The 14,381-nt window shown below is 31.3% G+C and overlaps 1 protein-coding gene across 1 annotated transcript; it reads right to left on the reverse strand.

The window, feature by feature from the left end:
• Positions 1-6,921: 6,921 nt before the first annotated feature.
• LOC125847164 (BURP domain-containing protein 3-like) lies at positions 6,922-9,629 on the reverse strand. Its single transcript, XM_049526849.1, has 2 exons — positions 9,512-9,629; positions 6,922-7,769 (listed from the first exon to the last, which is right to left on the reverse strand). The coding sequence occupies exons 1-2, from the start codon at positions 9,627-9,629 to the stop codon at positions 6,967-6,969; spliced, it is 921 nt and encodes a 306-aa protein (XP_049382806.1). The 3' UTR covers positions 6,922-6,966.
• Between the last annotated feature and the right edge of the window lie 4,752 nt (positions 9,630-14,381).

Genomic DNA, 14,381 nt, shown 5'->3' on the forward strand with positions numbered 1-14,381 from the left:
CTATATTTAGTAGTTAGTGGTATTCACATACATGGAGAGGCAAATTTGCAGAGTCTTTCAAAATAATGATATTGGGGATATTACCTCGATGGTATTTGTGGAGATTTTATATATAGGTTCAAATATTCAGCACTATTGTTAAGGGAAAGATCCTCCTAAGGTAGACTCTTGTAAAATTCGTCATGGAGCAGTGGTAGTCATTGAGATATTTCAGCCTTTCAAGAGAAGAAGAATATCATTTGGTTTCAATTATGAACAGTATTTATGAATTGCAATGATGTATTGTCGTGGAAGGGATTTGCCTCATCATGGTGATGCATTGTGAGTGACTTGTCTACTATCATGGCTTGTGGGATCACCTTTGGCTCAATGTATTCTCATGGTTGCTCTGTAACAGAAATATGATGTGGTTATAGGCCATTTTATACAACTGATGAATCTGGTGTATCTAGAGAGCCACCTAAGCTTTTATATCATATGATCAGGTTTCTCCAAGTTGAATAAAGTATTAAGAATTTTACTTTTGAAGTGTCAACAAATAGAGCGCTTGGTTGGCTTAGTGTAGATTCTATTTTTTTTTTTTTGATGGTGGAAAAAGGGTGTATTACCATCAGTATTAGGCACTGATGGTTTGATTCTATAGAGTTTCTCTTGTACTTTTGGTAAATGGATGAATGTCCCTTCTGAAGCTTGAGATGGAAACTTCTAGCTCCCAAGATAAAGAACTTTGAACTATCCTTGGGCCTTTTCTTTTCAATGGTTGCAACAATTTATGTAGCCTTTAAGGACCGTTTTGGTTTGGGTTCTAGGAGATATCAGATATGATCTCCACATAAAGATCAACATAAATTTATACAATTTATGGTTATAAATTGAGGAGATTTATCTCCATGTAGAGATCAACGTTAGTTAAATACAATGTTTGGTAGATCCTTTTTGTTTAACTCACAAATAATACCTGCATGAGTTTTGTGATAATCAATGTATTATTTAATGTTGGGTAGAATGTGGAATAAGGATGCACTTATTAGTAGTATAGGATTAAAAATGCTAAAATGACCCAGCTAACCCTCATAATAGTAACATTTTTATTTTATTTTGTTCAAAAAGTAGACAAATATTTTAAGTCATACATTGTATACTAATATGTAATATATCAAGGTAAGCATTCAACAAGTTTTGAAGACAAGTATATTCCGTACAAAAAGTTAAGTTGAATTGTATTTTAAATTTTCAGTTTTGGTAGATGATACTGAAAATAATCTTAGGGCTTGTTTGGTTGGGGACAACTAACTGAAAATAATCTTAGGGCTTGTTTGGTTGGGGACAACTAACTGAAAATAATCTTAGGGCTTGTTTGGTTGGGGACAAGTTGTCCTAATCCCAGGATTGTTAGCCCACCCTCAATGTGGGATAAAAATAACACTACAATCTCGGGATAAGTTATCCTGCGATTTTATCCCAATCAAAATCGCAGGATAACTTATCTTGCGATGTTTTAGACTTCCTGTTGGCTCCAGTTACTGCATTATTTCATGGAAGTAAAGAGACTAAACTTACAGCTCCTCTATCATCTACGAGGAGCCTAAAACATCAAAAATTGAATCATGATATTCTACACATGTTCCTTTACACCAAAAATGCAAAAATACCACACACTTATACTTTATCTTCTGGATATGACTTGATTTATCTAAAATCATCTTTTGTTCATTTATTCCCTTATTGTCCACCAAATACAGGCTGGAATGACCTTTCATCTCTCCTTTGGGCTTGAGTTAGCACATTCTCTGTTCCCACTTGCTAGAACATCTACAATGTTCCTAGCAGGGCCTGCTTCAGTATGAAGCTACTCAGCCAAGGCTTTAGGCCCCCGGCTTTTAGCAATTATAATTTTATAGTCATGTAGATTTTTTGTTTTAAAACTATTGAGTACTTTTAATATTCTTCCTTCTCATATTAAGTTGTGGTAGATCCAAAAAAAAAATCATTTAGGAATTTAAGATTAAAGTTGACATTTGTTTCCAATTATATCATTAACAATAAAGAAGATTTAAATACTGCTCAATCCTAAAAAAGAGAATCTAATAAATAGGAATAACTTAGTAAACTATACCCTATATTTATTATTTTGCTTAATGGACGCGAGGGACAGAGGGAGTAGAAAGGTAAGAAATATTTCAATTAGATATGAAGATCTTATCATTTTCCAAATGCGTATATTGCTTATAGAGTTCCTATAACAATTGTCTCGGCTGAAAAAAGTTCCTTGAAATTAAAATTGAAAAAACCGATCATAAAACAAATTTATTTATAATTTGCATCTCAAAAAGCTATAAAAATAAAATTTGAATAAAATAAATATATAAAATCTTTTTTTCTTGAGAATAAACTTAAGGCCTCATTTTAAAATTTTGCTTTAGGTCACGAATCATATTGAGCTGCCCCGAGCCTACACCATGGACGTGGCCGGCACTCGGAGACCATTGCTGGCCCCAAGCGAACTCTTGGCCTGACTTACTTAACTTAGCGGAAGACTTAACTCAACCAAATAAACTCATGTAATAGTTTAAATGATAACATCTTAGCCAAATTGGCAACTTTTGTCTCAAAACAAAGTATCTGCAAAATTTGCATAGATGCGAGACTCATAACTATTGTCTGACTGTCTATGAAGCCTCTATAATACTGAGATGGATGTTGGGACAGACCCCACAACATCCAAATAATGAAAGACTAAAAGCAAATAAAAAAGTCCTTCGGAATGCAATGAGGCTCACCACTGACTCTGAGTGTTCAACTGGATCAACGAGGCGTTGGATGCTGATCTTGGTTACCTGCGTCTGCATCATAAGACGATGCAGGCCAACTGACATCAGTACATTGAATGTACGAGTATGCGAGTTGGAATGCTAAACAACAACTTAAGCTTGAAAAGAGTAAGAAGGAACACTTACCCTGGCTTTGTACAACTCATGAATAACTGAACTCAATATAAAACAATAAGACACATGCAATATATATATAAAGTTTGTAAAACAATGTAAACAACTTAGTTCGTTAAAGATAAAGCAATAACAAACTCAACTTTACTGGAGATTCTCTAACCGACAACCACCACTCTGAGCCTAAGTAATGATACAACGTTTTACCTCGCGTTGCCCAAGGACCATCCTATACCTTGCCGTGATGTAGGACCTTACTTAACTTAGTGGATACACTAGTCTATGCTAAAAGCATCTTAAGGAGGCATCTAAAAAGTATGATCCTTTACTACCCATGATGGCTACATGGTTTATGGAGACTTGAGTTAATATGAACTCGCATCCCCATATCGGTGCTCAATACTACTCCCAAAATATACTTGGCTCACAAGTGTTTTAAACAACTTTCTTTCTTTGATTTGAGATAATTACTCAAAGCTTAGCCCAAAGGCTCTCTTGAAATCGATGTTCCCTTTTCTTGCTCAAATGTGTAAAACCATTTATAAACTCTTAGGGAATACTTAGTTCCCTTATAACTTTTGAGAAATAAACTCAACCCTTTACTCTTTGCTTAACTTGAAAACTTGAGTCTTAAAACGAAGTTAAAACATTGTTAAAGACTCTTGAAATCTTTAAGAAACTTTGCTTTGACTTGCTTCTTAACTTCTAGATTTGACTCTTTAACTTCTTTGACTTTGATCTTAACTTTCCTTGAATTGGATTATGGATTCAAGGTTCATGATCTCATGTTTATGGATGATTTAATGATGTTTAGATGTACCTTAGAGTGTTGGAATCAACTAGAAAACATAGGTACATTGCTAGGGAACAAGTATGAAAAGGTGGGGAACAAATGGGGAGAACTGACGTCCCTGACGCTCTTAGAGGCGTACGGCGCCTGGCCCCAAACTTCAGAGAACATGTTGGGGCGCGCTGCTGGCGCGGCGCCCCAAGGCCAAAACTTTAGACACTGGCTGGCGCGGCGCCCCACCCCTTTTACCCAGAAAATTCCGACTTTTCTCCTTCGTTTTTCATCTCTAAACCATCCAATCTTCCCTAGTTCTTTGCCCAAACACTTAGGGTCATTAGTACTCTCAACTTACAACAGATCTAACTCGAAAATCCACCCGGAAACACGAATCAAATCAACAAGAAACTTCAACAACACAACCAATCAAGAACTTAACGATGTCCTTCAAGAACTTCACTTTTTAACATGTAAACAACCCAAAATCGCTGAATTGAAACTAGTTGGTGTGTGGGTGAACTAACCCATCACTAAAAGATCTCACATACCTTGTAGGGATCACCCCCGACGAATTCCACTCGAACCGCTTGGATGATCTGGCTAATTCTTGACTTTTTCTCCCGTTCTTTCTTCCTTTCTCTCTTCTCCATGCCCTAAGCGTATTCTAATTTTCCAAAACTGATTCAAGTTCTGTTTTTACCCCAATAAACCCCTAAAAATGAATTAGGAAATTAATTAGAGAAAAGACTAGTTTGCCCTTCCTTAAATCCGAATTTGGACTTTCCTCAATCCAACATCCCAACTTCCGAAAGGCATAATTCACTCATACGATATCGAAATCGCGCAAACTCGGCGGCATTGGAAAGATCTTCCCAATGGCTTTCCAACCATATCAAGAACTACTCCTAACTCATCCTGAGCTAGGAGTTATGGTCGTTTGAAAATGACTAAAACTCACTTTTAACTTAGACAAATTTTCCAGATTTTTCTTATTCTTTCCAAAAATAAGTATTTTCAGATTTTAAACTCTTCTAGTCGTTTCTAGGTGCGAGATGTTACAGGGGGCTTCTCCCGCGCGCTCCTATTTTCATGCAAACACTGCAAGTGCTAGGTGTCGAAGTAGTCGGGCTACTAAGCTGAAAGTGTGTAATTGAAACTCAGGGACACGTTTGAGGGGACCTTGTGTATCTTTTTTTTTGGGTTGCTTTGTGGTGGGAGTTTATAAATCTAGGTTACAAGATCAACATTTGTTTTGAAGTGCAGGAAAATTTGGTTCATGATGGGAGCCTTTGGAGTTTTTGGTGCTGCTCTGTGTGTTCCTCCAGTCTTTTTTTTTTTTTTAATTTTATAAATATGAAGGTTTCCAATTCGAGATCCATTCTGCTGATGTTGTATACACATCATGGTTGGTTCTTTAGTGCAGTAAAGCCAAGATTTAGTGCATCTCTATTGTGGACGAGAAATTTTAGAGTATATGTTTTCTGCAATGATATTAATTACTCCACTCTGTTAAAGCTGGTCAGTTTGCGTATATCATCTTTTCAAAGTTCATGTTTGTTTCGGATTGTAATGGGAGTAGATTTTTAGTTGGTGTATGATTTAGTTTCTGATGATATTGATTAGATATTGACTATGAGTTAGTTGAGGGTTAGCGGAGGTGCTTTGGATTGAGATTTTTGGGCTGTGATGGTCCAGTTTTGTTCTTACATCTCTTTTTCGAGTCTTAAAGTTAGGTGAGATTGCGTTCATCGTTTCCATGAAATTACAGGTGATGCAATTCAATCCGAGTGGTCCAGTCTTGCAACTTCTATTTACCTCTCTTTTTGGTTGATGCATATGTAGGATATTTAATTAGAATAAAGCAATAACTGAGGTTTGTTTTTGATTGTAAGTAATTCTTTTCTGCATTATTGTAATTCTAATTATCTGTGGATTCAGTTTTAGTAGAATGCTAAAGTTAGTGAAGAAACTGTAGAAATCCCATTCAGCTTGTTAAATATGTGTTCTTGATTGCGTCATTATTGTGTGTTTTTTTAGGCAAGAGATTAAAATATCCGAACTAGACATTTATGAAAGCATGTGTAGATTAGGCTTGTGGAATTGGCTTGTTTTGCCTTCCTGCCATTCTCAGATAGCTGATTAGTGCAACTGTGTATTTAAAAGATGCCATGGTAACTGGGGGAAGTGTTAATGCTGATTAGTGCAAATATGTTTCTTTAAAAAGATGACATGGTAACTGGGGAAAGCATTAACGTAAAGCCACAAGGGAATACTAAGTGGTTGATGCTTAGGAGCAGTGTTATAAAGACGAGCGACGCACTGGGTGCAAGTCTAATGAAATCATTATCCTTTCTATCATCGTTCTCCACCTACTAATCCTTTTGAGATACTTTTTAAATGAAATTAACATCCGTTTTATTATTGTGCAAGTCTAGAACACACTCTTTTACCTCTGAGGGGACTTTATGGATTTATGCTTTTCATCTATGTGCTGGAGCCTATTTGGTGCGCTACGCCCTGCTTTGGGACTCAAAACACTGCATATGACGGAAGACGAGTGGGTTGAGGGGTTGGAGTAACACATTCAGTTTGAGCTTATTTGCTCTAATCTTTCGTGTAAAGGATTAATCAGCACTTGTGTTTGTGGGCTGTACTGGTTATCAGCAGAGGGAAAACAAGCAAGTTCGATTTTATCGTCATTAAGAATAGAAAAAAGAATAAAAACCTGGTGTTGAAGTTGAAATTATGATTTAACTTCTGCCAAGTGAAGAAACAAAAATGAATGTAAACAGTTGCAGAATCTCATCTACTAAACAACCTGTTTTCCAATAAGTTATAATATATTCTTATACAAATATACACAATCTGGTAAAAACATACAATTGGCAAATCAATATATATATATATATATTTTTTATAAAATATAGACAATATAGCAAAAACATACCATTAGCATATAAAAATACAATTGTATTGCATGTATGTATTTTGTACATTGGACGTATAAATAACACACGCTCGACAAAATACCAACATGCAAAAGTTGAGCAATCGATTAGAAAATCTAAAAATGACTTTGCAACATGTTGCCAAAATCATGATTTCCATTTATTATTGTAAAAAACATACATTTACAGGAAACGACATAGGTACTCAAAGGCTATAACCAAAGTGTTCTTTTAAGGGCAATCTAGGATTATATATATTTACCTGCACTTGATATTTACATCGAACTTATGAAACAAAAGGGAGAAAAACGATTTGATCATCTTGAAGGTAATGACAAATAGAGGGAGCACCAGGCTTAGCATTAAGCACTACAAAAGGCAATCCTTTTGGATTCCAAAGAGATGTATCTTTGTGGCATATTGATATTGCTTTAACCTTTGTTCCATCAACAGCAATCATCGATACCATATATGTCTTTGTACCTCCTCCACCATGACAAAAATGCACTGCATACGCGTAGTTAAGTTTGTGGCATATCATGTTAAGTCCATCAGCCATGAGTTCGACTTCTTTAATGGTGTATTTTTGCACCATTTGATTTTCTCCTTGTACCTCTGTTGTAACTACCTTAACATTGTTTGTTCCAAGCATGAATATCCCAAAATCTACCATAGACTCTAAAGAAGTTGCACACTTTCTTTTCTCTCCTTTCATCGCGGGTTCTTCACATACTTTGACTGTTTCCTCAATTGTTTTAGCATCTTTTGAGTTGTTATTTATTGAGAAATAGTTTAGAATTTGTGGGATTTTTTTCGATGAGAAGGGAATGGATTCCACAAATTGTCGAGGCCAAAATGGTGCTTTGTTTTTGTTCTTTAGAGAGGGAAAGTTGATGACTTTCCCTTTCACTAATTCTTTTTCGAAGAAGTAAGGTTTGTAAAGGAAATTGTTATCTTGATGATCGCTTTGGGTAGGGGTCTCATTTTTTAACTCGTGAATCTCATCCTCGGTAGCAGCATGGAAAATCCAGGCTCCATGTTGGTGTAAACCATAGTATACTTTCTTCTTTGTGTCAAGAATGCCATCATCTGTAGTAACATATAAATAACAATCAATTTTTTCAAATAGTTGAATAAGTGTCTTCATCAAAAGAAAAGTTGGATAGTTAACAAAATATGGGCAGCAGGGGTGGCTCAACGCAATCAGAGGTCTAAAGCGAAATTTCAACTAGAGGCCGAAAATCTAAATAAACTTCATATGCATTAATTTTTTTTTTTAAAAAAAAACTTACATTTTTAAATGCAAAGTATACTTAATATTTTTTTATAAATGATTTATTCGATTCCTTTTTCAATTATTAGCTTTAGATAAAATTTTATCAATTCAACGTTGAAAAACATTTTCTTACTCGGACAATTATTATATGAATTGTTAACATAGAATTTGATTCAAGAAGTTGATAATTTTGTATACCCCACATTTTACTATGCTTGTTGTAATGCTTGAAAATCTAAGAAGAGTAGAAAAAGAATTTACAATTCACTTTGTTCAACACTTTTCGACTATTGATTCATATTTTTGATAGAATATTACTCTAACTTATCAAAAATTTAAAAAAGAGAGTGTAACAGGAGTTAAAAAGAATAAAATAATGTGAATATTAGCATAGAGAATGTAAGAAAATAAAACAATTTTTTTGATTTCTTCTATTTAAATAAGATTAAAGAGAATAAAATAATAATTGTTTTAAAAATATATATATATATATTATTATAATTAATTAATCTTTTCTATAAAAAAAAATAAAAAATTTATTATTGTTAAAAAATTTAGGCCCCCTAAAATTGGGCCTAAGGCCAATGCCTTATTCAAAGAAGCATAGAGCCGGCCCTGATGGGCAGTCATCTACCCAAAAAATTAATACTTGTACGGTTCATATGTGTAGTTAAATTCGTCTGTTTCAAATTGGACTAATGGTGCTTTCGATACGGAGGATCATGTTTGGTTGGTCAAAATTTTTAGAGAACATTTTTTTTTTAGGAAAATAAGTTTTTTTAAAATAAGAAAGACGACTTCCTATTGGACGATGGAGGAGCTACATAGAACAAATGGTAATCGGTTGAATACCCTTCACCGAAAAATTATCTTTTATAAAAAGAAAATTATACTATACATATCAAAGGATGAAATTTCTGGTTTCGCTACTGCTAGTGAAAGTATGAAAAACAAGTTTCACAAGTGATATTTCACACATAGATTACGTTTTCTCCATCCTCCAATACACCTCATAGCCCGTAGCGCCCCACCTCCCACAATATTTTTTTAGATTATATATATATACTATTTTTTTGCCAGAAAACAGTAAGAAATTCAATTATTTTCTAAAAACATCTTCCTTTATTAGGAACATACCCTACTCTATAATATCTGATGAATAAATTTCTACATGAAATTGCATAGGATTTAGATGCATGCATATAATCTGAAATATTTATGGAACTTTTATCCATAGTGATAGTACATAGCTAATTAACCTCAATTGTAGAAATATAATTATGCATTAAGACATATATGTGAAACATGTAATAATAAAATTAATACTTAGTTAATTTGATGTATAATCGCTGTAACTTTTTCACTATAATATAAAATCATAAACTTCTTTTTGTCGAAGTATGTGAACTTCATTCCTAATTTATTTTAGTCAGACAAAAACTAATCATGATTTTACTATTACAGAGGACAAAATTAAATAACAATTTTGCGATCTTATAATATATCTGACATTAACTCTATAAAACAATATCCATCGAAACGAATTATAACTAACCTGCTTGGGAAAGTAAATCTTTGATCACTTTGGGAATTTGAGCTTTAGGCAATTTTATTTTCCAATAAACTTCCGGAGATATAGCTGCATGAGTACTTGCTATAAAAGTAAGCTGCATGTATATAACAATAAACAATTTTTCTATCAGTATCTCCCCTGATTAAGTCAACTATAAGGCGGATTCGGATATGATTTCAAATTATGATTTGGAATTAGTTATTTAAAAATGAAATTGAATTTTTTTTGAATGTGTAATTTAAATTTTTTAAATTGTATTTTTTTTTTCAAAAACATAAAAATCTCAAAATTTGTAATGATTATCAAGAACTTTATCAATTCTTATCAATTTTACCAAATGAGCAAAACATATATAATTCATAAGCAAGACATTTGAACATCCTAAAATGTCGATTAATAAATCACATGTCTTCATATTTTAATTAAGAAATATTTGCTATTACATGTTGCTACAAACTTTTAAATACACGGATCTACTGATCCAATAAATCAACAACAGTAGTAAAGTTATTTGTTTATACATTACTTCCACATGACACGTACAATTTATTTAGGTCAAACATAAACAATATTTCTTTTGTAAAATTCAAAATGATTGATTTTCTTTTTATCAAATATAAATTTATAGATTAAATTTTACATTTAATAAATTGAAATGACAACTTGAAATGTAAATTACTACTAAAATATTAATTTAGGATTTCAAAATCATAAAAATACCACTCACCAAGAAAATGGTAGAGTAGAGTAGCTGCAACTTCATTGATTTTTTTTTTTTGTTATAATAAATTGTGAATAGATTAAAAAAACTCAAAAAGAAAAACCTTGGATGAACAAGAATAGAAACTATCCTATATTTATAGGCATAGAATACTACTATTAAATATTTGTGCCCCTCTTAATTAATTATTAGAACAATTAATGAATTTTTATCAACAATGGTCATAAAAATATATGTATATTTTGTACGTTGAAACCTCTACAGTGTGATGAATTTGAATTCCTCTAGAACTATTGACCATATAAATAAACGTGGGAGGTCCATGATCGGTTAATAATATTTTACTCGTCTATTTTTTTATTTGTCTATTATATTAAAAATAATTATTTAATTTTAAAAATTAAGAGATAATATCAAATATAATATTATTTATTTACTAACATTAAGATGGTTTATAATTAATAAAAATGATATAATTAATTTTTTTTTTAAAAATGTACCGCATCAAATATAAATATAAGAAATTAATTTTATTTTTAATAAAAATTCTGACTCAGCCGATGGACGGTCTTTATCAAACAAATATATTGTCTCTTAAATTTTTCGGCTTGAAGTTGAAATTTGCTATTAATAAAATGGCTGCATAATTAAGGTTTGAATGACAAATTGGAATATCCCTATAGTGACATCAATAAGTTTAATTATCAACTATGAACTACTTCATAGTATATTACAAATTTGTATTTCTCAACTTTCATATTGGCTGCAGTCAAGCGTCGTATGCGGAATATGTAAGCGTCGAATTTCTATGATTAAGTCGGACTAATTTAGATAAGTTTCTAAATATAATTCGAGTTACACGAAATTCACTTGAATATAATAAAATTATAAGAAATATATTGATATAAGTTGGAGTAATAAATTATAATTCTTCTACTGATATGTTTTTTTAGTCTTTTTTGAGTTGTCATGTTGCGCTTTTTGAGAATCCGTTTGATTAATTTTCAAAGCTAAATTAAATTACATTAATTTGATATTTTAAAATAAAACGAAAAAGAGTCATATTTATTTTTGTACTCTTAGAAAAATGTTACATTTATACTTCTTCATATTTTTTTGATATATTTGCCCTTGTCAACCGACTTTGAACACATATTTCTCTTTGGGTCCGTGACATCATACTGATGTTTTAGGATGAGTTTGGGGAAAAAGTTCAAGATTGTTAGGAGTTTGGGTAGGTCACATTTTATTAAGTAAACTTTTAAATAGAAAGTAATTTTTTAATTATAATAAAAATATATTCATACGTAAGCGCCACGTAAACGTTAAATAAAAGTGGTGACATGATATTTAACTGTCCAAGGGCAAATATGTGCCCAAAATTAGATAGCAAGGGCAAATATATCAAAAAGTATGACGAATGGTAAATATAACCCTTTTCTAAGAGTATAAGGACAAATATGACCCTTTTCCGAAAAAATAATAATTAGATATTTAAAATCTATATGAAAAGTATTATAAATTGCAACTTTTTTCATATTAATATGATAAAGAAAATACATTTTAAAATATTAATCAAAGTTTATATCATTTTACTCTAAAATTTTTTATGAGGACTAAAAAGGACCTGTGGGAATAAGCGTTTAAATTAGTTGAATGAACTAATATTATTGCATTGCTTCGAATCATTAGTTAGTAATAATTGAGAAATAATTATGTGAGTAATTATTCAATAATGATTAACTAATCATTGAAGTCATTATGGGAACCAAGGATTAATTAGCAAAGTGAGAAAACAATGGGAACAAGTGACAACAATAGTGTTTGAGCATAGATTTTTAAGGAAAAATTCTTTTGGCCATAAAAAATTGGCCATAATTTGGTCAGAATGGTAAAAAGACATGTTTACATTATAAATTAGTTTATTTTTGGATATTTTTGCCCTTTAACTTAAATATTGAATATATTTTTCAATTATGTTTTCAAGACATCAAAAATGATTAATGAGTTTAATTATTGATGATTTCATAGTTAAACACTCTAAATTAAAAAAAAAAAAATATATATGACAGTAGTAGTAAAAAAATAATAAAAAAATATATATCCTTTTCAATTTCTAAATTTCCTCCTTTCTACTTATTCTTTTTTGTTTATTTATTTTTCATTTCTTATTTCTTAATGATAAAAAAAAATAAAAAGTACAAAAGAGGATTAAAGTGTAGGAGGCTATCTATTTTACTTTATAATTTCTAAACGTGAAAAGATAAATTATATCTAAGTTTCAATATTAAAAATTTATATCGATAATACTCAAATTAAAAATATGAAATTCACCAAGTTGACAAAACAACTACTCTTATTTATTTAAAGGAGTTGTTATGCATTTGACAAAACAACTACTCTTATTTATTTAAAGGAGTTGTTGTTATGCATGAATTTTGTAGAAAAAAGTTAAATAATAAAAATATATTTTATCCGATTATACTTAGACTGTATGAGAGTGAAATATGAAGAAACTGAAATTACCATCATATTTCCTCCATTATGTGATTAACGTATATGAATCACATCATACACAAATAAAGACTCATTAAAATTAATGAATCATATTATAACACAAATGTTAATGGTCCTTCCTTGAAAATTATAATAACTAGGAAAGGATATAGAAAGTTCTTTATGATTTCAAAATATTTTTTTATAAAAAAATAATTGAAAGACAAACATCTTCATAATTCTCTGATGATAATGACAACACAAATTTGTTAAACATGAACTAGATCAAAGTTTCTTCACACATATATTTTTCTTTATTACGACCCATTTGGTCGTTTTGAGTACTAGAACTTTGTATTTCATAAAAGACTCTATTGATAGACTCTAAATGAGTATTTTGAACTGTTCGAAATTACAATTATGAAATTAGTGGGTAGTTTTTATAATTTATTTAGTTGGTGGTTAAGGAAAATAACATTATAATTAATAGTGGGTCACTTCTACCACTCCCAAAATTAGGCTTAAATAATAATTAGGGCTTAAAAAAGGCTTTATGATTATTATTATTATATTGTTGTTATTAGACGGGAAATTGAAAAGAACGAGTTTTCAATGTTAGTGTTAGGTTGAATTTTGGTGATTAATGGCGTTGGGTGTGGGATTGTTGGAGACAAATTTGTCTCCCACGGATTTCTAGTGAGATTATTTAATTGAGTTAGGAAAATTGCCTTAGGGGTGGGTCATGATAATGATAAGATGGGTCACTTTATATTCTAAATAAATGATTGAATTTCCTTTAAGTTTAGATGTTAGTTCTTAAATCTAGGGGACAAACTTTGGTGGGTAATTATTGGCCATTTAATAATCCAACATTAGGAATGAGGTGTATTATCATAAGTAAGATAGTCTGCAATTGATAAGTGTGTGCATATTGATATGACTAATGGAGAAAATAATCAGGAACTAAAGTAATTGGGGCCAATGGTTAGTTGATGGTTGGTTGGTTTGATTAAATTATTGTGAAGTACTAAAACAATAAGTGGTAAATTATTGTTTATTGAGTTAAAGAGTGGATTGCAGGTGAACGTTTTATAGAATTGAATTGTCACTGTTATGTTCATATTTTGGAATGGGTTACATTTGTTTTCTTTGGTTAGTTTATTTTGTGGTTTCATGTGTTGGCTGCCACTGGTATCGTGACCAGTGGTTTCAGTTTTACCATATTATAAACTAAAATTTGATATATTGAGATAGGTAATTAAATATAAGGTGTAGTATATTATATGAATTACATTAAAGTTATGCTAATGGGAGGAATTAAGACTAACCTTTAGGTTTGAACTTTAGGAAATTGATTATAGAATTAGATGAGTTTTTGGGTCTAGGCTAGACATAGAATAATATGAGTATTTATAGGCTTGTTAACTTACAAATTATGCATATATACTTGATAGATTGGAAAGGTTCGGAAGCATTGGAGAAGTAGTTGCTTGACTTATGTTCTTCGGTGGAGGTAGGTTATGGTTTATTCTATTTGATAGATAAACTCTTAATAGTGATTGATATGCATTGAATGAATTGTGAAGTTCTCTATGTACTTGATTGTGTGATTGTGTAGCTTGGTTGTGTGGTTTG

This window comes from Solanum stenotomum, chromosome 12 (assembly GCF_019186545.1).
Source record: "Solanum stenotomum isolate F172 chromosome 12, ASM1918654v1, whole genome shotgun sequence".
Taxonomy (NCBI): domain Eukaryota; kingdom Viridiplantae; phylum Streptophyta; class Magnoliopsida; order Solanales; family Solanaceae; genus Solanum; species Solanum stenotomum.

What these genes read in the sequence shown, in the direction of transcription:
- LOC125847164 (XM_049526849.1), bottom strand. Translation starts at nt 9,629, where the DNA reads ATGCAGCTTACTTTTATAGCAAGTACTCATGCAGCTATATCTCCGGAA. An exon ending in AGATTTACTTTCCCAAGCAG is followed by an intron (nt 7,770 to 9,511) that starts GTTAGTTATAAT and finishes ATGTTACTACAG; the next exon opens with ATGATGGCATTCTTGACACA.